This window comes from Canis lupus, chromosome 1 (assembly GCF_011100685.1).
Source record: "Canis lupus familiaris isolate Mischka breed German Shepherd chromosome 1, alternate assembly UU_Cfam_GSD_1.0, whole genome shotgun sequence".
NCBI classification, from domain to species: domain Eukaryota; kingdom Metazoa; phylum Chordata; class Mammalia; order Carnivora; family Canidae; genus Canis; species Canis lupus.
In genome coordinates, this window is record NC_049222.1 from 119,794,238 (window position 1) to 119,819,905 (window position 25,668).

At 47.4% G+C, this 25,668-nt stretch overlaps 1 protein-coding gene and 1 non-coding gene across 8 annotated transcripts in view; both read right to left on the bottom strand.

Annotated features, from left to right (window-relative positions):
* Positions 1-10,589: 10,589 nt before the first annotated feature.
* Positions 10,590-10,663, bottom strand: TRNAT-AGU. The gene has a single exon. It is a non-coding gene; the product is annotated as a tRNA-Thr (tRNA).
* A 1,859-nt stretch (positions 10,664-12,522) lies between these two features.
* The window catches only part of WDR88 (WD repeat domain 88), a 45,531-nt gene continuing 32,385 nt past the window's right edge, over positions 12,523-25,668 (bottom strand). For 2 of the 7 annotated variants that reach the window (XM_038529455.1, XM_038529453.1), the window contains 3 exons: positions 25,523-25,612; positions 15,038-15,130; positions 12,523-12,906 (listed from right to left, as the gene is read on the bottom strand). In XM_038529455.1, coding sequence (XP_038385383.1) covers positions 12,718-12,906; positions 15,038-15,130; positions 25,523-25,612 — 372 coding nt within the window. In that variant the 3' untranslated portion in view covers positions 12,523-12,717. Of the gene's footprint in view, positions 12,907-15,037; positions 15,131-15,303; positions 15,374-17,656; positions 17,714-17,780; positions 17,842-21,779; positions 21,865-25,522; positions 25,613-25,668 lie in introns of those variants that run through there. The other 5 variants (XR_005354802.1, XM_038529454.1, XM_038529457.1 and 2 more) reach the window with 5 other exon arrangements.

The following is a 25,668-nucleotide window of genomic DNA, read 5'->3' on the forward strand; positions in this document are numbered from 1 at the left end:
AAGAAGAAATAGATAGAGCAAACAGTGCTCCATCTATTAAAGAAATCGAATTTTTAGTGAAACCTTTCCAACAAAGAAAGCTTGAAACCCAGACGGTTTTGTTGGTGAATTCTATAAACAATTAAAGAGGAAATCATATCAATCCTATACAACCTTTTTAGGAACACAAAATAGGAGAGAAACTTCCCAATTCACTATGTGAATTTATCCTGATACCAAAACCAGAGAAAGACTTTACAAGACAAGAAACATGGCATATGTAGATGCAAGATTCCTCAACAAAACAGTAGCAGATTAGTCCAGCCATCTATTATTATTATTATTTTTTTGTCCAGCCATCTATTAAAAGGATAATATATTACAACTACATGGAGTTTATCTCATGGTTTGCAAGGAAGGTTCAACACTGGAAAATCAGCCTGTATAATTTGCCAAAAATCCATAGATCAGTACCACAAAGAATAAATTTTACTGTGTGCCAATTTTTAGAAATCACCCAGAATATCAGGGAAATCCAAGATGGAATGCACAGAGTGGTCAACGAACCTGTTTGCAAACAGATGGCTTCCCTACACTCAACCTGGTGAGGCAGGGAGGAGCTAAGACAGTGTTTTGATAGATTCTCTAGGAAGAAAGAAAAAAAAGAACTACACATAAACTCATGTGCCGGTTGGTAAATATGTTTCTCAAACAGATACAGGCTACAAATTCCAAAGCTATGTTACATGTACAGTAGAGTTGAACAAACAAGGAGATATTTGGAGAAGATATTGGAGATAAAAAGAGGTTTTTCATTGACTAAGAAAGAAGTTACAAAAAAAAAAAAAAAAAAAAGCAAGGTTGGGGGGATGCCAGAATGCATCCCTGGTGCTGGATTGGAGTCAGAAATACCAGTATGAACTTTTGTTAAAGTATGTACACAGACAGAAATAGAGATATACGTATTTACATGTTTAGAATAGATACACAGGATTCCCTGACTCAGGGCACCTGGGGGGCTCAGTTGGGTAAGCATCTGCCCTAAGCTCAGGTCATGATCCTGGGATCCTGGGATCAAGCCCCAAGTCAGGCTCCCTGCTCAGTGGGGAGCCTGCTTCTCTCTCTCCCTCTGCTCTGCCCCTCCCCCCATGCTCTCTCATTCTCTCTCTCTCTCAAATAAATAAATAAAATCTAAAAAAAAAACCAAATTCCTTATCTCTTTCTGCTGAGAGAGCCTAGAAGCAGTGACACCCCAGTAGCAGCAAGCACTCCCAGGATCTTGATCTCTAAATGCTGTTCTCTCATTTAAGGAAGCCTGGGATCTTGGGAGAAGGGTTGATTATTCTAGGGCTGCGATGGAGAATACAGAGATGAGCTGGCTGGCAAAGCCAGAAAATAATAAAATGATATAAATAAATAAATAAGTAAACCTGTATGACACACTCCCTCAAATCCATAATATCATCCTAATTAGGAGAAAACATCAGACAAATCTAAATTGAGGGACATTCCACAAAAACCTGACCAGTACTCTTGAAAAGCATCAAAACCATAAAAGACAGTCATGAAGACTGGTGAGCAATCACCTATCAGCAGAGACTGAGACACAAAGGCTACATGCAATGTGGGATCCTGGATAGGATGCCGGAAACAAAAGTGGACATTGGTGAATAAAAGTCTGTAATTCTGTTACTAGTATTGCATCAACGTTACTGTCATTTTGATACACATACCATGATTATGTAACATGTTAATATCAGGGGCGCTGAGTAAAGAGGACACAGGAACTCTCTGTGCTATTTTTGCAACTCTTCTGTAAATCTAAGATTGTTTCAAACTAAAAAATCTCTTTAAACACACAAATGGAAACCGGCACACACTTATTAGAATGGCTAAAATAAAAACATTGGCAATACCAAACTCTGGTGAAGTTGTAGGGCAACTTGAATTCTCAAAATTACTGACGTGGCATTATGGAAAACAGTGTGCAGTTTCTCATAAAGGCAAACACACACGTACCTTATGATTCAGCCATCCCACATGTAGGTATTTCCCCTGGAGGAATGAAACCTTAGGTATATACATATCTGTATTTGAATATTTATAGCATTTTATTCATAATGGCCCCAAACTGGAAATAACTCAAGTCTCCTTCAACAAGACAAACTGTGGTACACTCCAAAATGGAATAGTACCCAGTAGAAAACAAGGAGCAAACTACCAGTACATACAACATGGATGAATCTCAATATGGAGCAAAGAAACCAGACTCCAAAGGGTACAAACTGTATGAGTCCATTTATACGACACTCCTTGACAGACAAAACAGTGGTGGAGAGTAGATCGATGGTTCCCAGAGGATGGATTTGTGGAGGGGTTAACTAACTCCTAAGGGGTTAACTACAAGGGATTTTGGGGGGCTGATGAAACTTGTGCTTTATCATGATTGTGGCAGTGGTGATATGACTTTATGCCTTTGCCAAAACTCAAAACTATATACCAAAAAAGTGAATTTTATTATATGTAAACTATTTTTAATTAAATTTTAAAATTTGTCCAGTATATATAAACCCAAAGCCCTCTTAACACCTCTTCCCGGTCTCCTTCCTACCTTTCCAGAAGTAACCACGAAAATGATTTTAATGTAGATTTTTTTTTGACGTACTTATAGGTATTCCCATAGAAAATATACCATTTGTGGGTTTTTTAAAGGATAATAAACACTATCACACTGCATATATGTTTCTTCCTCTAGTTTCCTCCCTCAGCAGTCAGGGGCATTTTCAAGGGTCCCTTCGGAAGCTCTCCAAAGTCATTTGAGAGGAGATGCTGATGTGTCACCAGGACCACGAGAGGACACTGTGGACTCCAGCCACCCTCTCTCCCTCCCAGTAACAGCATTTCTGGGCCGTCACGGCCCCTGGGCTCAGTCCAGGGGGTAAGTGCAGCTGGCCAGCTCCCCTTAGCCACATCTCAGGGACCTGCCTGTGACCCAGGCCTGAGCCAATCACTGCACATTTTCTATTCCTTCCCTTGGTCTCAGAGGCCACATTCAGGCTTCATTCTGAGGCCCAACTCTGCTCACAAGACTCAGCCCAAGGTTCCAGAGCACTGGGAAACTCCACCCTGGGCTGCTGGGGCTGTCGGTGTGGAGGTCCCAGCGGCCCACTGCCCCCTGACGTGGAAGCAGCCCCAAAGGAAGCAGAGCCAAGGGGTGGAGAATGAGCTAATCGGTCCTGGAAGCATCACCAGAGACCCTGGAGCCACCCCAACCAGAAGCCAGCACTACCCTTGGACTTCCCAGTGCCAGGAGCCAGTGAAAGTCTCTTTCTTCCGTTGAAGGAATCCTGAAGAGCACGCATCCCCAAGCACCAACTGCAGAGCAGAGACCAAGCGTTTACTGCAGGTCGCTTGTTCCCCCCTCCAAGAGATCACCTCCCTTCCCATCAGGTTGCATGTTTAGCTTTTTGGTGGTGGAAGTAGTTTTAAGAAATTATATTATTATTTTTAAACCATTACACAAATGATGCAACAATAAAGTACACATGACTTGCTGTGCTAGTTGGTTGCAAATATAAAATCCAGCATTATCTCAAAATCACTGGGAGACATCGTAGATGTTGGTGTAGCTCATAGGTTACTACTCGCTGGTTACAGGTTCGCTTGTTTTAGTAGGTAGGGAGTAAAGACCGCAGTAACGAGCACAACGGGCGGCCTCTTCATTTGTTTGCCTGCAATCTCATCTTGAAATGCGGTTGATCTAGAATCAATTCTTAGCTCCATAATGAGATTTTATGGGGTCTAGAAGCATTTGTCGGATGAAATAGGTTCGTACAACTATATTTCTGTGCTACTGTTATCTGGATTCAAACAAAATTCTTTCACGAGGATCCACTGAAAAGAGCTTTGGGATTCACTGAAAAAAAAGGGACATCTGGGGTACATGTCCCACCTCGAATCTGGTCACCTGGCCATCTCCAGGCTTGATTCTCACAGGTGTGGATTTACTGAAAGCCACCAGCCTGGCAACCATCCCGCCCTCCGGGCCACCCAGCCGTGTGCCCTTGGGGCTGCCCCACGGAAGCTCTGCTGGGGCCTTCACAAGCAGACTCGCTCCTGGAGCAGCAACAAGCTTCCAGAACCCTCCTTAAAGCCAGATTCCCAAGCTCCTTGATGCAACGCCACCCCCGGTACATGCAGGTACACCAGGGAATAGGCCACACATGCAGAGTGACCGAAGCTCGTGGCCAACTTGGCACCATTTTATTTTATTTTATTTTATTTTATTTTATTTTTTATTTTATTTTATTTTATTTTATATTTTATTTTATTTTATTTTATTTTATTTTATTTTATTTTATTTTATTTTATTTTATTTTTTAAACAACTGCTTACAACAGCCTTCTTGGGAGCCACCCTCCATTCAGAGGGAGGCAAGACCAACTCAGGAGCTCAGACCACCGAGGAACCAAAACAGAAAGGCTGGACACCTGCCCATGCTAATTCCTGCCTGGGCCCTTGGCTCACCACCTTCATGCCCCACCAGCCAGAACCTGCGCCCTCAGACCTTCTAGCCTCGTATTTACAGCCCCAGAGCGTGTGGTAAATCGTCCTGCACCTAATAGACACCTTCACTCCATGTTTGCTCAATTTATGTTGAATTTTGATGAGTCTCTTGTATTAATGTATAATCTAATTAATTATAAGAAATCACATGTGGTGAGAAATGTAGCATATGTATTAATACTTTCAATGTTATGGTTTGATTTATTAAAAAAATAATGATCATAACCACATGACTGAGTCAGGATGGGGTGAGAGAAATCCACGAGTGGTTTTGTGTCCAACCCCCCCCCACTGCTCCCCCCAACCCAGCACGGTGGAGACTCTCCCCGGGCCCTTCCCTGGCAGCTGGGCGCGCTCTTCCCCGAGGCCAAGGCCACTGTCCAGACAGTCAGATGTGAAGCTCTTCCGAGGAAGCAACCGACAGCAGGTGCACATCCCGGGCCGCCTCGCCCAGAAGCACCTGTAGCCGGAACCCCCGAGGCTGGAATGGCACCGGAGGTAGAAATCGGGGGTGATGGGACGGCCGTGCTGGGAGGGCCCAGGCAACAGGGCACGAGGAGTTGAACCTGCACGGGGTGGGGGCGGCGGGGGTGACACGTGACAGATCTGATGCTGTCAACGTGACTCTGGTTGTCTTAGAGTTTCATTGAGATGGACTTTCGCGCAGCGAACTGCCTAGATCTCACGTGTACAACCAAATGGGTTTTGACAAATACACACCCACACCCCTACCAAGATAAGGAACGTTTCCGTCTCCCCGAAAAAGCATTAGTGTTACATGTCAACTTGACTGGGCCACCGGGGTGCTCAAATATTTGATCAAACATTACCCTGGGTGTGCCCGTGAGGGTGTTTCTGGAGGAAGGTGACGTTGAGTTGGGAGAGCCAGAGGAGGCCACCGCCCTCCCTAATGGGACAGGCCTCAGTCGATCCATCAAAGACCTAAACAGAACGGTGAACCCCCTGTAGCACCTGCGTGCCGTTAGGGCCACCACGATCGTGTAGCCCTTAGGGACAGTCAAGCTGAGACAAGGAAACTGAAGGGACCTCAGAAAGAAAAAGCTGTGGGTTGTTTTTTGTTTGTTTGTTTGTTTTTTCCTTTGCTTCTGTTCCCGCTTCCCTTCTTGCCAGGACCTGCACACCCACCTCACACCTGCCTTCGGGTCTGTCCTCCTTGTAAAGGTCCAGGGGTTCGTGATTTCTTCGGAGCCTTCCAGCACAACAGGTAACATCTAAGGAGTGGCAGGCCTGGGCCATCGGGAACGTTCTCTAAGACCACAGGTTCCAAACCCCTTGACCCCAGGGCTCCTGACCCCAGGGCAGAGGTACCTTGTGGAGGACCCTCGAGCTCCCAGCCTCGATCGACCCGTTTCTGGGGGCCTGAGGACACACACCGGACCGCCGTCCTCAGTAAAGACTCCAGACCCCCAAGGAAAGACAAGACTCACGCCCGTTTCCTTTCCGAGTCTCCCAGACAGTCCATCCACATCTGCTCTCTCCACATCTTGGATAAACCCTGCCCTCACCTCCTGCTCACCTTTGACTTCCATCCCGCACGAAGCCAGAGGAACCTCTGGGTCCTCGGACCCAGCCAGCCTGCATCAAAATGACATCTTTATTACCATTGTCCCCGTGTTACATGTGCAGAAACGGAGTCACAGAGAGGTTGACAAATGTGCCCCGTGTTTGTCATCGGCAACAAGCACACTCAGCCAGGACCTGGCAAGGTAGCCGGCTCCAGAGTCCGCCTTCTTACCGTTCCTCCCCTGCTGCTCCTGTATCTCGGTCTATATATTTCTTATCTGAATTGTCATCATGAGGATTTACGAGCATGACGGTATGATCCTTAAATTCTATTTAAATCATAGTTCTGGGATCTAATCAAGATCACCCGCCCAACATTATCCAATGAGTCACCGACCAGTGAAAATGGAGCTGTCTCCAGAATTCAGAGAAGTTGTCCCATTGAGGGGAATCCATGCACCCGCCCCCCCAGTACTCTCACTTATGCTGCCTCTACTAAAACCCTTCGAGGTCCCAAAAGCTTTTGCATTAAAGCAGTGGTTTTACAACCTTTTTGATATTGAGGTCTCTTCGAACTCTTTGTTTTTGTTGTTGTGTAAACCTTTAATATATTTCTTATTTATGAGGCGCCTGGGTGGCTCAGTCGGTTAAGTATCTGCCTTCAGCTCAGGTCGTGATCCCAGGGTCCTGGGATGGAGCCCAGACTCGGGCTCCCTGCCCCACAGGGGGTCTGCTTTTCCCTCCCCCTCGGCCTACTGCTTCGCCTGCTTGTGTTCTCTCTCTCTCTTTCCATCAAATAAATAAATAAAATCTTTAAATATATATATATATATAATTTCTCATTTATTTTTAAATTTTTAATTTAAATTCAACTTAGTTACCATATACTGTATTATTAGTTTCAGGGGTAGAATTTAGCGATTCATCAGTTGCATGTAACACCCAGTGCTCATTCCATCACGTGCCTCCTTAATGCCTGTCACCCAGTTACCCCATCGCCCCTCCCCTCCAGTGTCACCTAGTTACCCCATCGCCCCTCCCCTCCAGCAACCCTCAGTTTGTTCTCTAGAGTTAAGAGTCTCTTATGGTTTGTCTCCCTCTCTGTTTTTATCCTATTTTTCCTTCCCTTCCTCTCTATTCATCTGTTTTGTTTCTTAAATTCCACATGTGAGTGAAATCATATGGTATTTGTCTTTCTCTGATGGACTCCTTTCCCTTAGCACGATACCCTCTAGCTCCATCCATGTTGTTGCAAATGGCAAGATTTCATTCTTTTTGATGACCGAGTAATATTCCATTGTATATTTATACCACATCTTCTTTATCCCTTCACCTGCCGATGGACATCTGAGCTCTTTCCATAGTGTGGCTATTGGGGACATTGCTGCTATAAACATTGGGGTGCAGGTGCCCCTTTGGGTCACTATTTTTGTATCCTTTGGATAAATACCTAGCAGGGGAATTGCTGGGTCATAGGGTAGCCCTATTTTTAACTTTTTGACCAGCCTCCACGCTGTTTTCCAGAGTGGCTGCACCAGTTTGTATTCCCACCAGCAGTGTAGGAGGGCCCCCCTTTCTCTGTATCCTTGCCAGCATCTGTTGTTTCCTGAGTTGTTCATTTTAGCTCTTCTGACCAGTGCGAAGTGGTATCTCCTTGTGGTTTTGATGTATGTGTCCCCGATGCTGAGTGATGTTGAGCATTTTTTCATGTCCCTGTTAGCTTTCGCACAGCAAAGGAAATAATCCACAAAACTAAAAGGTAATCCACAAAATGGGAGGCGATATTTGCAAATGATAGATCAGATAAAGGGCTACTATCCAAAATCTATAAAGAACTTATCAAACTCAATACCCAAAAATTAAAAAATCCTGTCAAGAAATGGGCAGAAGCAATGAACAGACATTTCTCCAAAGGAGATATATAAGTGGCTAATGGACACATGAAAAAATGCTCAATATTTCTTTGCACTCTCAAAAATTATTGAGGATCTGGGGCGCTTGGGTGGCTCAGTTGGTTAAGCGTCTGACTCTTGATTTCAGCTCAGATTGTGACCTCAGAGTCCTGAGATCCACGCTCAGTGGGGAGTCTGCTTGGAATCCTCCCCCTCTGCTCCTCCCCTCCTTGTACACTCTCTGTCTCTCAAATAAATAAACAAATCTTTTTAAAAAAATTAGTGAGGATCCCAAATAAGCTTTTGTTTATTAGGAATATATCTATAAGTATTTGAGATACTAGAAATGAAAACTGAGAAAAACACACAAATATCTCATTTATCTAATTGATTTTTAAATAACAATAATAAACCTATTTCACGCTAACATAAATAACATTTTTTATGAAACTACTTGTGAAACAAAATTTACCGAGCAGCAGGCATTGTTTTGTAGCTTTGCAAATCTCATTTATGTTGAGTTTAATAGATGCCAACTGGATTGTCATGTCTACTCTTGCATTCGGCCTGTTGGGAAAATGTTATTGAAGTAGAAGGAAATCTGTCCTCAAGCATATATATAGTTGGAAAAGGGAAGAGTATTTCAATGGGCTTTTCCAAAAAATGGTGGATATTCTTCTTTCATAATACACCAAAACTGAATAAATGGTGGTGTGGAATCTGAAACCATACCGACGAACATTTCATACTCTGTTACCTTAAAATATACTGGTGTAGTTTGCTCTTCATGGATCATGCATCGATCATTTGGAAAATATCGGTTCACCAAACCATGCAAGTTTGCCAAATGCTGGCATATTTTGTTACGCAATATCAAAAAAATACATTCATTAATACAACCACCAATGTCATCAGAAAGTTTTTTGAACACCGGAAGGTTGCCCAGCTCACGGTGGGAGACACTTTCCTCCCCACCTGCTCACACAAAGGGTGAGAGTTGTGTATGCGAGTGTCTAGATTTCACAAAATTAATAATGTTTACTGCTTCATAAAGACATTCTTAGGTGAAACCGGCTTTTTCTTTTCCCTGCAAAAGTGGCGCTGAAGAAAGAATAAACAGTGAGGAGTAGGGCCCTTTAGTGCCACTGTCTTGAGTCCAGCTCAGGTGCCAGCAAGTTTACTCACCGCTGCTTCCGCACGTCCCAGGGAATGTCGACAGACTAGAAGAGCAACCCAACCTCCGAGTATCCTTATGAAGGTCGATGTGACCACCTGGAAGAGTCTTAGGGACTCTTAGGGACACTTTGAGAAGTGCTCCCAAAACCTCAGGTCACGTAATCCAATCAAGATAATATGTTCAATTTTTAAAAAGTCAGGTGTCCGCAAATACCTACCATGTGTCAAGCACCCCTAGGTGCTGGGGGCCCAGAGGTAAACAGGCGCAGGTGGCTCCCCATGCCTTAGGGCTTAATTTTAATTGAGGAGACAGACAATAGACCAGTAAATAGTAAGACTATGAAAAGGCTATTAAAGGAAATAATTAAAGGAAATAATTAAAGGAAATAATCCCTATAGGGTCCTGGAGGCTGGCCTGGGGGAGGCAAGGCGTCCTCTGGGGTGAGGGGAGGTGATCCATCTAGGAAGGCCAGAGAATGAGGAAGGCCCATCTCTGCAAAGGGCCCGGGAAACAGCCTTGCAAGCACAGGACGCAGAAAGTTCAAAGGCCCTGTGGCAGAAACAGCCTGGCGGTTTTAAAGAAGGGGAGGGGTAGACTTAACCGCGGCCCTATTTGTCTTCTCCGGCTCTGCTCACGGCCTGGGGGTGCTGCGGGGTCACCTGCTGCTCGGCCACCAACGCTTGTCCCCCCCTGGCTCTCCCTAACACCCAGGCTTGCGCCGCCAGCCAGGGTCTCCCCCTGGGCCACCAAGCAGCCCTGTGAGCCGTCGGCCTGCGGAGGTGGAGGCGCAACACGCCCCCAAACGAGAGGGGGAGCACGAGGAACCCAGTCGCGCAGGAGAGGAGAGGGGGAGGGGAGGGGAGGGAGGGGAGAGGAGGGGAGAGGAGGGGAGAGGAGGGGGAGGGGAGGGGGAGGGGAGAGGAGGGGGAGGGGAGGGGGAGGGGAGAGGAGGGGAGAGGAGGGGGAGGGGAGGGGGAGGGGAGAGGAGGGGAGAGGAGGGGAGGGGGATGGGAGGGGAGAGGAGGGGAGAGGAGGGGAGGCGCAGCTACCTTCGCCCCGCGGGAACACCCCGCCGCCCCCGCCGCCCCCGCCGCGCCCGCGCCGTCCGGGCGCCCCCGTCGTGCCCCCCGCAGTTGCCCTGAGCGCTCCTGGGGGCCTGTTCAGCCTCCACGTGCCGCCGACCCCGGCCTCGGGGCCCAGCCTCCCCGGGACCGTCCCCTCCCCGGAGCTGTCCCCGTCCCCGAAGGCCCCGGGGCACGCCGGCTGGGTGCAACCTGGGCCTCGCCGGGCGCGTCTGTAGAATGGGCGACCGCGAGCGGAGCTCGGGGCGGGAACCCCAAGGCCGCACCTGCCCTCGCCCGCCCGGGAGCGCGGACCCCCCACCCACCCCTCAAAGGGAGGAGGGGCTGCGTAGGCCTGGCCCCCAAAAAGAGAGCCGGGACGCTCGGTTGAGGCACCGCTGGGATTCGAACCCAGGATCTCCTGTTTACTAGACAGGCGCTTTAACCAACTAAGCCACGGCGCCGCCCGCATGGGTACCGCGAGAATCTGCTCCCCATTACCATGGATTCCTGCGCCATCGGCCGTGCGCATGCGCGGGAGCTGGGGGGGGGAGGGCAGCCGGCGCATGCGCGGTGGCCGGCCCGGCTCCCACCCGCGGCTGCGCGGGGCCCCGGCGGGCTGGTGTCCGCGCCCCGCTGGCTTCTCCCCCGGGCGCCGAGCCGCGGAGGCCGCTCTCCGGGGAGGCCGCGCGAGGTCGCGCCTTCCGCCCTCCACACCTGGCGCAGGAAGCCCCGCAGGCTGTCCGGTCGGTCGGCGCGCGCATCCCGCCGCGGCCCCGCGCGGAGCTCGCAGCAGCCCCCGCGCCCGCGCCCGCAGCTCGTGGGGGGCGGCCCTGCCCTCCCGGGGCGCCCTCGGCCCTCGGTTGTGCCGCTGCTCCCGCCGCCGCCGCCGCCCGGGGGGTGTCGCCTGCACCCCGGCTCCCCGCCGGCTGCTTCTGGGCGCCCCCCCCGCCCCGACACCTGCGAGGGCGCCTGTGAGCAGCAGCGGGGCCTCGCGGGGGCGCCTCGGCCACGGAAACGTAAGTCTCGGCAGGGGTGTGTGTGCAACCTTCCTGGACACACAGCTTCCAGGTTGCACACACCTGTGTGCCAGCATCACCTGTGATGTGACAGCATCACCTGTCGTAGCAAGACCCCGAGAAGCGACCCGTGTGCCCATCAGTGGGGCCCCGGGGGGGGGACACCTGCAGCGCGGCCGTGCCCCGCAGCGGGGTGGGGGACGGGACACACCTGTGCGCGTCCTGGGGTGGGTGGGGGAGGGGGACACACCTGTGCGCGTCCTGGGGGGGGTGGGGGAGGGGGACACACCTGTGCGCGTCCTGGGGTGGGTGGGGGAGGGGGACACACCTGTGCGCGTCCTGGGGGGGGTGGGGGAGGGGGACACACCTGTGCGCGTCCTGGGGGGAGGGGGACACACCTGTGCGCGTCCTGGGGGGAATGGGGGACACACCTGTGCGCGTCCTGGGGGGGATGGGGGACACACCTGTGCGCGTCCTGGGGGGAATGGGACACACCTGTACGTGTGGGGGGAGGGGGATACATCTGTGCGTGTCCTGGGGGGGGATGGGAGGAGGGGGGACACATTTGTGCGTGTCCTGGGGGGGATGGGGGGAGGGGGACACATCTGTGCGTGTCCTGGGGGGGTTGGGGGGACCACTTAGCCCCAGGGGATGTCATTGAAAGAGAAGTTGCTGGGAGGGCGCCAAGTGGAGCTTCCACTGGTTCCCGCCTCGTAGGTGACCCGCAGCTCCAGCCTGAGCGGCCAGGCCCCAGGGCTGGGGCCGGGTGAGGGCCTCGGGAGCCCTGCCCACGGCCGCAGAGCCCGCGGAGGCCCACGCGCTGACGGGACATCAGGCCTGCAGTTAAGCCCGATGGGGCTTAACCAAACCGAGGCCCGAGCTAAGTCACGGAGCCGTAGCGGGTGGGAAAGGGAGCCCTCCCGCTACCTGAGACTTCTGTCCCTCTGGGCCACTCAGGGGTGTGGCGTGGTGGGCTCTGGAAGCGGGAAGGGGGCCGTACCCCTGCCTGGGCCTTCTGGAAAGGGGAAAGCCTGCGCTGGAGAGCCCGAAGCCTCCTGTGATGGAAATGCCCTCGGCCCCGCCGCCTCACCAGTCCTCCCTCTGCTCAGCCCCCTGGCACCGGGGAGCCTTAGCCGGGGAGGTGCCCGCAGTGCCCGGCTGCCCAAGGGGCCCCCGCACATCTTCCTGCCCAGTTGATGAACCCCATCAATCGAGGAGCCTTACAGGGCAACACTGAGACGGAGTGAACGTCGGGACACAAGGCTTAGACGGAGCAAAAAGCCTTCTAGAATTCACAGGCACGCTTGTTTTCGAAAGGAATCTAGATATTTATTCTGTGTGAAAACTAAGAACAAGGTGTGTGATTCCCCAGCGCGCTGTGGAGCTGACGCTGTGCCCCGGTGTGACCGCCCACCTCCGGGGCCAGGGCGGGGGCCTTAGCCGGAGGTCCCTGCGTGACAGGTCACCTTACTCAAGCCAGCCAGCAGGCCCAATGGCCGTCAGTCGTCTGTGCCCAGGCTGCACTCCCTTGACCGTATATCTTCCCCTCCTGAGGATGATGACAAGGCTTCTGCTGACAAGGCTTCTGCTGACAAGTCCTCGCTCATTCGGCAGAACACACATTTGGTGACTGTTTCAGAAAAGATGTCACTTTCGTAGGTGGAGAAAGGCTTCTCACATACTTCACACTGACATGAAATATTTAAAAAGAGCAAAAAGCAAGTGCTGGTCAGAGGGGACCAAGGCATCCAGGGTACAGTGCTCCCTCCAGATCCAACCACCTGGGGTTGGGCCAGAGCAAGCGCTGCCCTCCTCCCTGTGGTCTCTAACCCCACAAGGGTGGAGCTTGCGGACCCCTGGGAACCACCCCGGGCCTCCCCCCTTCCCCGCCCCCCGCAGAAGCTGTGCAGATATCGCAGCAGCTCGTCCCCTGCTATGGGAAGCCTGGGGGCAGGAGTGGGGAGCCACTTGACAGTGGAGAGGACGGGGAGGGGGGGGGTGTCTGACCCCACCCTCTGTCCTTTGTAGAGCACAGCTGTGGGCCCTGAGGGGCTCTCCTAATTCCACGATGGCCTGGGGACCTAACTTACAGAACCAAGAGAAGCAAGTAGGCGAGATTTCTAAACAGAGCAGTAATTATTAGATGATGAAGGTGCTGAGCATCCTCCTCCCTCTCAGCCTGTTTCTGGCCAAGGCACACAGAGAGCAGTGGATACAGTGGCACAGCTCACCCACCATATCAGCTTCCCACAAACAAGTGAGCAATACCACGGGGAGGGGGTGCTCTCAGGCCATGAGCAGAGGTCTTGGGGATACTCACCACAGCACCATCCCCCTGCAAGATGGCATGCCCTGCTCTGGCACACCAGGCCCCTGTGCTTTGCCCCCTTTGCCCACTCAGGGCACTGAGGCCTGTAGGAGAGGCAGCCACACACAACCCAGGGCAGGCCCTCTGGGAAATCAGGCTTTGAGGTTTCTTATATTGATTTTGAGCAAGACAAATGCGGAGGGCTCATCTTTGGAACAGTTTCAAGTATGTCTCTTTCTTTGTTTTGCAAGAAAGAAATCTGGTCCTTACCTACCTTATCCTATGGCATAATTTCCCGTGACCCAACCCCAAAACGGCAGGGCTCAGAGGAGGCAGTGCGTGGGGGCCCTGTTCCAGGTGGCAGGTGGAGGACATGGGCAAGCACTGCTCTGTAGCTAGTCAGCTTCTAGGGCCTTAGGGCCTAAGGGCCCACATGGCCACACAGGCCATGAGGACCAGCTGGCCACAAAGACAAGGTCCATGTTGGTCCCTCCCTTCATATCCCTGCCCTACAGTGCTGTTCCAAATTAGCCATTCCCAGCAGTAGCTCCCAGCTGGGCCTTCTAAGAAGAGAACCTAGGTGGTTCCAGGGAAGGAGGACTGCGAGGACCCAGCATAGACTCCTCAAGCCTCTCAGGGTGCAGCCAAGTGTCTATACCACAAGGCCCTCATAGGGACTGGCCTTCAGTACCCAGGGATGGACTCTATGGCCAGCCCTGGCTATACCTGGTGAACCAGATGTGCCCACCCTACCACCACCACCCTCTGCTAGAGAAAAACAGGTACCTGGGCTACTTCCATGGGAAAGCACTGGGGGCCTGGCCAGGGGGTCTCCTGAAGCGGACAGAAGCTAATATCATGTCCAACTGTGTGCCTCGCTATGCTCCTCTGACTCACTTCACTTCTCAGACACCTCAAGAGAGCTCCTGCCTCAGAGTCTCCACACAGAGGGCTTTCCCGCTGCTGGGAAGTCCTTTCCAAAACACCTGCACAGCTCACTCCCTCACCACTTCAGGTCTTTAACAAAAGCTACCTTCTCAGTAAGACCTATCCTGACCACCCTTTCAAGTGTCACCAGCAGGGACCCTGGGTGGCTCAGTGGGTTGAGTGGCTGGACTCTTGATTTCAGCTCAGGTCTTGATCTCAGAGTCCCGGAATCAAGTCCCACCCTCAGTGGGGGGTCTGCTGGAGGATTCTCTCTCCCTCTGCCCACACACGCGCTCTCTCTCTCTCTCAAATAAATAATGTGTCACCAACATTCCCACCCATTCCCCTTTCCCCCTGTTCTTTTTCTCCAAATTATTTATTGCCGTGTGACGCACTATATATTTTTCTGGCTTCTTTGTTCATGGTCTCCTCTTTTAGAATGTAAGTTCCCTCAGGGCAAGAATTTCAGTCTGTTTGTTCATGGTTTTTATCCCCACCTGCCCAATAAATGTTCAAAGAATAAATTAATTTGTGGAGGAAACTAATGAAAGCCTTCATTGAGCTTAATATTACCCAGTACTAACCTGTTTCACCTTTAAGCCCAGGGCCTTTTTGTACTTGATTACCATAGGAATTTGGTCAATTTCTTCAATATTCCACAGTCTCACCGTCCTGTCCTAAAACAAATTAAACAGCAAAGCAGCAGTCACCAAATAGGCTTCTTCAGCCAGGAGGCCCTAGGGAGGTGCATCGCATCCAGGTTCCCGTGTGAAGAACCTCACCCTGCAGAGGAGCAGAATTAGGGTGAGCAACTGTCCCAATTTGTCCAGGACCACTGCGCCTTTAGTACAAGTCCCACATCCCCGCAAACTCATTCCAGGATGCATAAAGTCCCACTTGTCAGCAATGGACGTGGAAGTCTGAGAAGGAAAGCACAAAACCCATACAGTGGCCTCCAAAAGAGGAGCCAAGAGCAAAACTATTTTTAATGACAAGTGGATATGCGTAGACAGATGATTCGCCTTCCATAGTTGCTGCCACTTTTCCATACCTTGCAGCTCACGTTAAGTTCCCAAAAATGGGCCATCCGTTACTGTGATTCACCCCCTCTTGATGTGATTTAAGCATTCCATGTGACTGCATTGCGTTAACACAAGTGTTAACAGTCTGCCTTTGATTTTACCTGTGCAACTGTTGTGCTTTGTTTCAAGATATTGCTAGTAAAATGTTTATCATTGTGAATATTATGATTGTGTTTTCTAAGAGTTCAGATCATGAAAGTAAGAATAATTACAAGACCAATGCCAACATGGCACAGACATCACCAGAAGCAGAGGCTAAACAGCTGTGTTTAATGACAGCTGGACAGACAAAACTAGAGTGGGGGCAGGGGTGGGGTGGTAAATAACCAGAACACATCCTACTGCAGGATATGAGGAAAAGAATTTGGAATTGGGTATGGTGGAGACAAGAATGAGTCTCACAAGCCTAGTATGAGATGGGCAAATTCTAAATCAGTTTTTTCATATCCCAAAAAGACACCAATGTGAAAGAAAATGAAATGTGAGCCATCCAGATTGGAAAAAAAGTAAAACTATTTGAAGATTACTTAACTTTGTATAATAGAGAATCGTAAAGAATCAACTAAAAACCTATTAGAAGTAACAAGTAAGTTCAGTAGGGTTGCAGGACACAAAACTAAGACACAAAAATCTATTGTATTTTTATATACTTGCAATGAACAATCTGAAAGCACAATTTAAGCAATTGCATTTAGAATAGCATTAAAAAGAAAATGTTTAGTGATGATTTTAACAAAGGAAGTGCAAAACTTAGACCAAAAACTAAAAATATATTGTTGAAAGAAACTAAAGATGTGAATGAACAGAAAGAGATCTCATGTTCAATAGATCAGAGAACGTAATATTGCTAAGATGACAATAATCCACAAAATGTTCTATAGATTCAACACAATCTTTATGAAAATCCCAGATGACTTCTTTGCAGAAATAAACAAACTGATCTTAAAATTTATATGGATATTCAGGGGAGTCAGAATAGCCAAAATAGTCTTGAACAAGAACAATAATATTGGGATCCCTGGGTGGCGCAGCGGTTTGGCGCCTGCCTTTGGCCCAGGGCGCGATCCTGGAGACCCGGGATCGAATCCCACGTCAGGCTCCCTGCATGGAGCCTGCTTCTCCCTCTGCCTGTGTCTCTGCCTCTCTCTCTCTCTCTCTCTCTCTCTCACTATCATAAATAAATAAAAATTAAAAAAAAGCAATAATATTGGAGGATATACATTTCCTTATTTCAAAACTTACTACAAAGCAGTAGTTATCAAGATAGTGTAGACACAGTTCAAAAGAATTGAGAAACTAAAAATAAAACTGTTCATTTATGGTCAGGTGGATTTTTGACGGGTGCCAGGAGCTAAAACTATGAAACTCTTAGAAGAATACTTAGGAGTAAATGTTGGTGACTCAGGATAAAACAGTGGTTCCTTTGACCTGACACCAAAAGCACAGGCAACAAAAGAAAATATAGAAAAATTGGATTTTCCCAAAGTTAAAAACTTGTGCTTCAAAGGATATGCATCAAGAAAGTGAAGATCTATAAATGGCCGATAATTACATAAAAAGATGCTCAACATATTAGCCATCAGAGAAATGCGAATTAAAACAAGATACAATTTCAGAACCATTAGGATGACTAAAGTAAAAAAGAAAATAACAAGACTGGAGAGGCTGTGGAGAAGTTGGAACCCTCCTGCATACTGGTGGGAAAATGAAAGAGTTCAGCACTTTGGAAGACAGTCTGGCAGTTCCTGAAGTGAGTAAACATACAGGGTTACCATTGTGACCCAGCCGCTCCACTTCTCAGTACAACCCAAAAGAATAAAACACAGGTGTTCAAACAAAAACTTGTTCACAAACATTCATACCACTATTGTTTACCATAGCCAGGTGGTGAAAAGAACTATGGATAAAGTGTGATATATCCATATAATGGAATATGATTCAGCAGTTAAAAGAAATTACTTAAATTAAAGCATAAATAAATCTTGAAAACACTATGCTAAGTGAAATAAACCAGTCACAAAGGGCCATATATTGTATGATTACATTTAAGTGAAAGGTCCATAATAGGAAAAATCAGAAGCAATAATAGAATAAATGAATAAAAACTAAAACAAAGGGTACCTGGGTGTCTCAGTCAGTTAGGCATCTGCCTTCAGCTCAGGGCAGCGTCTCAAGGTCCTGGAATTGAGCCCCACATCAGGCTCACTGCTCTGCAGGGAGTCAGCTTTCTTTCTTCCTCCCTCTGTCCCCACCTCTGCTTGTTTTCTCTCTCTCTCTCGTAAAATCAAATCTTAAAAAAAAACCCACTAAAACAAAAATAGATTAGTGTTCCTAGGTAACACAATTAAACCAAAAAAAGGAAGTAAAAGATAAACAGATTGGGAAAGAAGAAATAAAACTCTTTGCTCACAGATGACATGATGGTCTATGTAGAAAATCCAAAAGAATTAACTACAAAAAATTCTTATAATTAATAAGTGATTACAACAGTGTTGCAGGATACACAGGTTAATGTACAAAATATATATACAAAATCTACATATGTGTGTATATGTACAATACATACAAAATAATATACAAAAGTCTATTGACTTTCCTATATACCAGCAATGAATAGTGGGAACTTCACATTAAAAACACACTAGTAAAAAAAAATAAAAATAAAAAAAATAAAAAATAAAAACACACTAGTAAAACACACACACACACACACACACACACACTAGTATTTACACACACCCCCAAATGAAGTACTTAGGTTTATATCTAACAAAATACTTACAAGATCTATATGAGGAAAACTATGAAATTCTTCATGAATACGAAGATTGATTATTGTCAAGCTGTCAGTTCTTCCTAACTTGATCTATGGATTCAGTGCAATCCCAATCAAAATCCCAGCAGGTTATTTTGTGGATATTGACAAACTGCTTCTAAAGTCTTTATGGAAAGGGAAAAGATCCAGAATAGGCCAATATAATGATGAAGACAGGAACAAAGTTGGAGGCTGACACTACCCAGCTTCAAGATTTACTGTAAAGCTACAGTTATTAAGACACTATGGTATTGGTGAAAGAACAGAGAGATCACTGGCACAGAATGGAGAGCCCAGCAATAGACCCACATAAATATAATCAACAAAAGAGCAGAGGAAATACAATGGAAGAATTATAGTCTTTTCAACAAATGGTGCTGGAAAAACTGAACATTCATGTGCAAAAAAAAAAAAAAAAAAGTCTAGGCACAGACTTTACTTACATCCTTAACAAAAATTAACTCAAAATGGGTCACAGACCAAAATGCAAATTTTATAAAACTCCTAGACAATAACATAGGAAAAAAATCTAGATGACCTTGGGTTTGATGATGACTTTTAGATATAACATCAAAGACATGATCCATGAAAGAATCAATAAGCTAAACTTCATTAAAATTAAAATTTTCTGCTCTGCAAGACACTATGTTCTGCTCTGCTACACACAGAGTATTTGCAAAAGACATAGCTGATAAAGGCCTATTATCAAAAAATCTATAAAGAACTCTTAAAACTTAACAATAAGAAAACAAAGAACCCCTGTTAAAAAATAGACCAAAGATCTTAACAGGCCCTTCGCCAAGAAAAAAAAGGCATATAGATGGCAAATACACATGTGAAAGATGTTCCACATCCTACGTCAGCAGGAATTCACAAATTAAAATGATGCCTCTAAACACCTGTTATAATGGCCAAAATCGAGAACATGGGACAACGATAGTGCTAATGAGCATGCGGAGCAACAAGAATTCTTATTCACTGCTGATGGGAATACAAAATGCTAGAGCCACTTGGCTTTCCTGCGAAACTAAACATACTATTACCATACACTCAAGTAATCAAACTCCTCGATGTTGTCTAAGGGAGTTTAAAACTTATGTCCACACAAAAACCTCCGCAAGCATGGTTAGAGCAGCTTTACTCACAACTGCCAAAAGGCGGAAGCAACCGAGATGTCTTTCCGTAGATGAATGGATAAACTGTGGTACAACTGGACAATGGACTGTTATTCAATGCTAAAAAAGAGCTATTAAGCCATGAAAAGACACAGAAGAACCTTAAATGCGTATTACTAAGTCCAAGAATCAATCTGGAAAAGGCCATTCACTATATGGGTTCAGCTGTATAACATTTTGGAAAAGGGAAAACTATGGAGACAGTAAAAAAGATCGGTGATCTCAAGGGTTTTGGGGAGGGAGGGATGACCAGGTGGGACACGGGATTTTTAGGGCGGTGGAGCTGCTCTGTATGATATGATATCCGTGGTGGCGGATACATGGCATTCTACATTTGTCCAAACTCCTGGAATGTGCACCATGAAGCGTAAACCTTACCTGTAGACTCTGGACTCCAGATTATAATGACCAGGGTAGGCTCATCAGTTACTCTAAATGTCTCACTGATGGGGAGACCTTGATAACGGGGGAGGGCCACGTGTTTGTGAGGGCAGGGAGCATATGGGAAATCTCTGTACCTCCTCTCAATTTTGTTGCGGACCTGAAACTGCTCCAAAAACACAGTCTAGGGGCACCTGCGTGGCTCCGTTGGTTAAGCACCCGACTCTTGATTGCAGCTCAGGTCATGATCTCAGGGTTGTGGAGCCCTCATCGGGCTCCACACTGAGCTCAGAGCATGCTTGGAATTCTCTCTCCCTCTTCTTCTGCCTCTGCGCCCACTAGTGCACACTTGTCCCCTCCCTCTCTCTGTCTTCTCAAATAAATATTACTCGGCCATCAAAAAGATGTAAATCTTGCCATTTGCGATGACGTGAATGGAACTAGGGATATTACACTAAGTGAAATAAGTCAGTGAGAGAAAGACAAATGTCATATGCTTTCACTCATGTGGAATTTAAGAAACAAAACAGGATCATAGGGGAAGGGAAGAAAAAATAGGGTGAAATCAGAGAGGGAGACAAAGCATAAAAGACTTTTAACTCTAGGGAACAAACTGAGGGTCGCTGGAAGGGAGCGCTCCATACTATTAGCCTAACTCTGTATACCCAAAACTGCTCTACAAAACAAAATCTATTTTTAAAAAAAGACACCAGTACTCCTGAGACAGTAGTGGGAATACTGCTCAAATGAACATCCATCATCGTATCATTCCTGTGATTGTTCTTATGAAATGGAGTGTAGTCAGCAGAACAATGCCCACCTCCCAGAAGTCCACCTCCTAATCCCCAGAACCCGTGAACATATCAGGTTACAAAGGGGAATTAAGGAGGACGCCTGGGTGGCTCAGGGGTTGAGCGTCTACCTTCAGCTCAGGGCCTGATCCCAGGGTCCTGGCATCAAGTTCCGCATGGGGCTCCCTGCAGGGAGCCTGCTTCTTCCCTCTGCCTATGTGTCTGCCTCTCTGTGTGTCTCTTGTGAATAAATAAGTAAAATCTTTTTTTAAAAAGGGGAGGGAGCGAGGATCCCTGGGTGGCTCAGCGGTTTAGCGCCTGCCTTCGGCCCAGGGTGTGATACTGGGGTTCTGGGATCAAGTACCACGTCAGGCTCCCTGCATGGAGCCTGCTTCTCCCTCTGCCTGTGTCTCTGCCTATCTCTCTCTTGAATAAATTTTTTAAAATGTGATGTTTTAAAAAAATTAAATTAAAAGGTGGGAATTAAGGTTGCAGATGGAACAAAGTTCGCTAATCAGCTTATCTTACAATAGGGGGAATGTTCTGGGTTATGCAGGTGGGCTGGGCTGGACATAATAACAAATGTCCTTAAAAGTGGACAACACAGTGAGAGGAAAATGAGACTATGGAAGAAAGGAACAGAGAGATACAACATTGTCGGCTTTGAGGATGGGAGAAAATGCAGGAGCCGAGGAATGTGGGTGGCCTCTAGAAGCTAGAGCGGGGAAGGTAATAGATAATTCCCTATAGCCTCCAGAAAGGAATACAGTCCTGTGGGTGCCTGGATTTTAGCCTAGCAAGACATTGTCATACTTCTGTCTCACAGAACTGTAAGATCTTCAGTTTTTGTCGTGTAAGGGATGAAGGGTATGGTGACGTATTACAGCTGCAATAAGAGACCGTGAGTAATGTTACCTTTCCTGAACCAGCAGGTACAACTACATGTCCTGCGGGAGAACAGAAGGGGCACGCGATTACATCGTTGTTGGCCCCTCGCCGAGTGGAGCCGTCAGGTTCCACAAATGATCATACACTCCACACTCCACAGTATATCAAGTGACTTGTCGAATCCCCACCACCTACCCTTTAAATACTTTGATTCAAAAGTTGGGAGTTTCAAATCATCTTCTTGGTTTCTGTGAAGATTTTAGTGAAAATGCAGAAAACCTAAAACAAAAGCGTGTTGACATCTTATCTGAATACTAACTAGACATTGCTCATCTATCTACATATTCAGCAGACAATGCAAATGTAAATTCTGGCAAACTCCATTCAGCCTACTAACTTCCTCCCAAATAAATGAAAAGATCTCACCTGTTAAACGGCAGTAGCACATCCTGCACACCACCCACCAAAAAGGAGTGTGATTTGCACACCCGTAATGTTGGGTCCCTTTTTTTTTTCATTCAAAATTTTTATTTACCTATTTGACAGAGAGAGACAGTACAAGCAGAGGAGCGGCAGGCAGAGGGAGAGGGAGAAGGGGACTCCCGGCTCAACCCTAGGACCCTAGGATCATGACCAGAGCCAAAGGCAGATGCTTAACCAATCTGAGACACCCAATTGCTCCAGGTATTTTTTAAATTAATTGATTTATTAGAGAGACAAAGAGCAAGGGGTTGGGAGGAGGAACTGAGGGAGAGGGAAAGAATTTTTTTTAAGATTTTATTTATTTATTCATGAGAGACGCAGAGAGAGGCAGAGACACAGGCAGAGGGAGAAGCAGGCTCAATGCAGGGAGCCCGATGTGGGACTCGATCCCATGACCCCAGGGTCACCACCTGAGCCAAAGGCAGGTGCTCAACCACTGAGTCACTCAGGGGTCCCAGAGGGAGAGACTCTTCAGCCAATTCCCCACTAAGCATGGAGCCCGACGAGGGGCTTGATCCTGTGACCCTGAAATCAAGACCTGAGCCAAAACTGAGACTGACACGTAACTGACCGAGCTCCCCCCCCCCCCCCCCCCCCGGGCCACCCTGTGGTCTTTTCTTTTCTTTTCTTTTCTTTTCTTTTCTTTTCTTTCTTTTCTTTTCTTTTCTTTTCTTTTCTTTTCTTTTCTTTTTTTTTTTTTTGCGACTCCGCTGGGACCCCTGTGGTCTTTCTTAATAAATTAAGTTTTTAGTCGCTTTTCCCCTTCCTCAAAAGGTGCAGAAGCACTTAAAGATGATGACTTTGTAGAAATGGAGGAAGATGTACTCTTTAAACATGTACCTCTGAGATGGCCCCTAGCATTGCCGGCTCTAGAGAAGGTATTTAAAATGTGGGCCTGCCACAGAATCATATTTTTTTTTCAAAGTGTGGCATAAGAGGAATGTCCTCTGGCTTTGAAATGCACTGAGGATGAGAGTGGAGGAAAGGCGACAACAGAATTACAAGAAAGGTATATACACTGTTCTCCAACAGCATTTGAGGGTCTTCAAAGAGGCCACGGCGAGCCTGTAGGTGGGTGAAGTGACTGCCCCTCGGTTGCAGGTTGTGACAAAAATTCATACAGTGAAAACAGGATTCATTTTTTTTTGGAAATAGGACTGCTTCAGTACTTTAAAAAAAAAAAAACCTGGGGCATCTGGGTGGCTCAGTGGGTTAAGCGTCTGCCTTTGGCTCACGTCATGATCCCAGGGTCCTGGGGTTTAGCCCTAGGTCCAGCTCTCTGCTCAGCAGGGAGTCTGCTTCTCCCTCTCTCTGCAGTGCTCTCTCTCTCGATCTCTCTCTCTCTCCCTCTTTCTGTCAAATAAATAAAATATTAAAAAAATTTTTTCACCAGAAAATGACAGTCACACCAGCGAGGACATTCTCAGTGTCTGTACTAAAATCAAACCTTATTTGGAATCCAGCCTTATTATCACAAATTCAAATCACCCCTGTGCTAAAGCCATTTCCCTGAGAAGGAGAAGCTCGAGTTTCGACGGCATCCGGTGTACTTCCGAGGGCTTTACAATAATGGCCACTCTCGGCAGGGCTGGCCTAGCCGGTGCAATAACCATGGCAAACGACCTGGCGACAAATGCCGCTCGTCCACTAAGAGAGGTTTGCAGACTTAGTGCAGCCAGACGGCTTTGGAGAGCCAGAAATGAATTCCCACAAATCTAAAAACCGCTGGTGTCTAGTAAGTAAAATCCCGAGTGCTCCATGATCAGCAGCCTTTGTTGAGAGGCTGTTTAGCTTGATGACATCTCGTGGCCTGACACCGAGAATGGGTGAAAAGTGGGCTTGAGAGCAGAGCTGCAGGCCAAAGTGATTTTACGTTGGTCAGTATTTCGTTTTACTGCTACAGCAAAGAAGGGCCTCCCGAGGCTGCAGCAGCTCAGAGAACACAGTCCCCCCCTTGAACTTAGGCCATGTTATATGTCAGTTATAGCTCAGTAAAGCTGGAGAAATAGATACACAAATAAATAGAGGTAATACCTCTTTAATCAATCCTGTTGTATTTGTAGTCGCTTTTTAAAATCTTATGTTTATGTATCTTAAGCATACATGATGGTATAGATAGCCCACAAACCTTCAGTGTCCAGTGAAGAGTTTTTTAAAGTCTAAATAAATTGCTATAAGACAGAAACATTATAAAATACTTTTATATTTTTAAAACATATTTAATGAGTCCTATCTATTATTAAGTACTACCAATTGCCCCCGTCAAGTAGTCCAATTATTATTGTTTCAATACTAGCCTTTATGGAACAGAGAAGTGAAAAATACAGAATAAGACATACATTTCAAATAAACCTTCATTTTTCTTACTTTGGTTTGCACTTTTACTTGTTTCCAGCTTTACTGAGATATAGTTGCCATAGTCATTTTTCACATTTTTTTAAAGATTTTATTTATTTATTCATGAGAGACACAGGGAGAGGCAGAGACACAGGCAGAGGGAGAAGCAGGCTGCCTGCAGGACTTGATCCCAGGACTCCGGGGTCACGCCCTGAGCTGAAGGCAGACGCTCAACCACTGAGCCCCCCAGGCGCCCCCATTTTTCCTATTTTTAAGTTACAATAACACATGGCATAGAACTTTCATTATGTGTTATATTTTTATGGTATTTGGGTCCAGTTGGCAGCGTCTGGGTTGGCTGACAAGTTGGTCACGGTAGGCAGATTCTTGCCCACAGTCCCGTACAGGCTAGAGAATGACATGGCACTAACCAAGGCCAGCAGGGGAGCAAGGTGGCACCCCCACTTGCGCTCATACCCCGGGATACCCTGGGTGTGCTCTTTTGTACCATTGGCATGGAAATTCTAGGACGCAGTGATGCAGAGAGGGAAGGCTCACTTGGGAGCTCAGGGTGGCCTCTGCTCGCCAGCGAGCTCACACCTTGCCCCCTACGGGCCCTGCTGGCTCCATCACTCACCAGCCTGGGCAGGCCTTTGCTCCAGCAAAGCTCAGATGCCAACGGCTGCAGACCCAGAAATACCCGGCAACCCCCCACATGAACAGCCATAGGGACCCGCTTTCCACATTCCCCGCCAGCTCCCTGAATGAGGATGGCCTGGCCTGGCCAGGAGGGTGGTGGAGGGTGGTGGAGGGTGGGGGGGGCGGTGCTCAGACTGTGCCAGCCCAGGAATTCTGCTTGACAGGAACACCTCGGTTAACACCTATCTCACAAATGTGAGAGAAATTGTAAGTTACCCGAAGATTGGGGATCCCTGGGTGGTGCAGCGGTTTGGCGCCTGCCTTTGGCCCAGGGCGCGATCCTGGAGACCCGGGATCGAATCCCACATCAGGCTCCCAGTGCATGGAGCCTGCTTCTCCCTCTGCCTGTATCTCTGCCTCTCTCTCTCTCTGTGACTATCATAAATAAATAAAAAATTAAAAAAAAAAAAAAAGTTACCCGAAGATTGGCCACGTTTACCTTTGAAGCAGACAGGACCCATTTCTTGTTGTTGCTAATGGCAACGTCTGTCACCCAGTCACTGTGGCCCTGAAGAAAAATTAAATTTTAACAGGCACCTAGAGGAAAAACCTCGGTGAGCACAA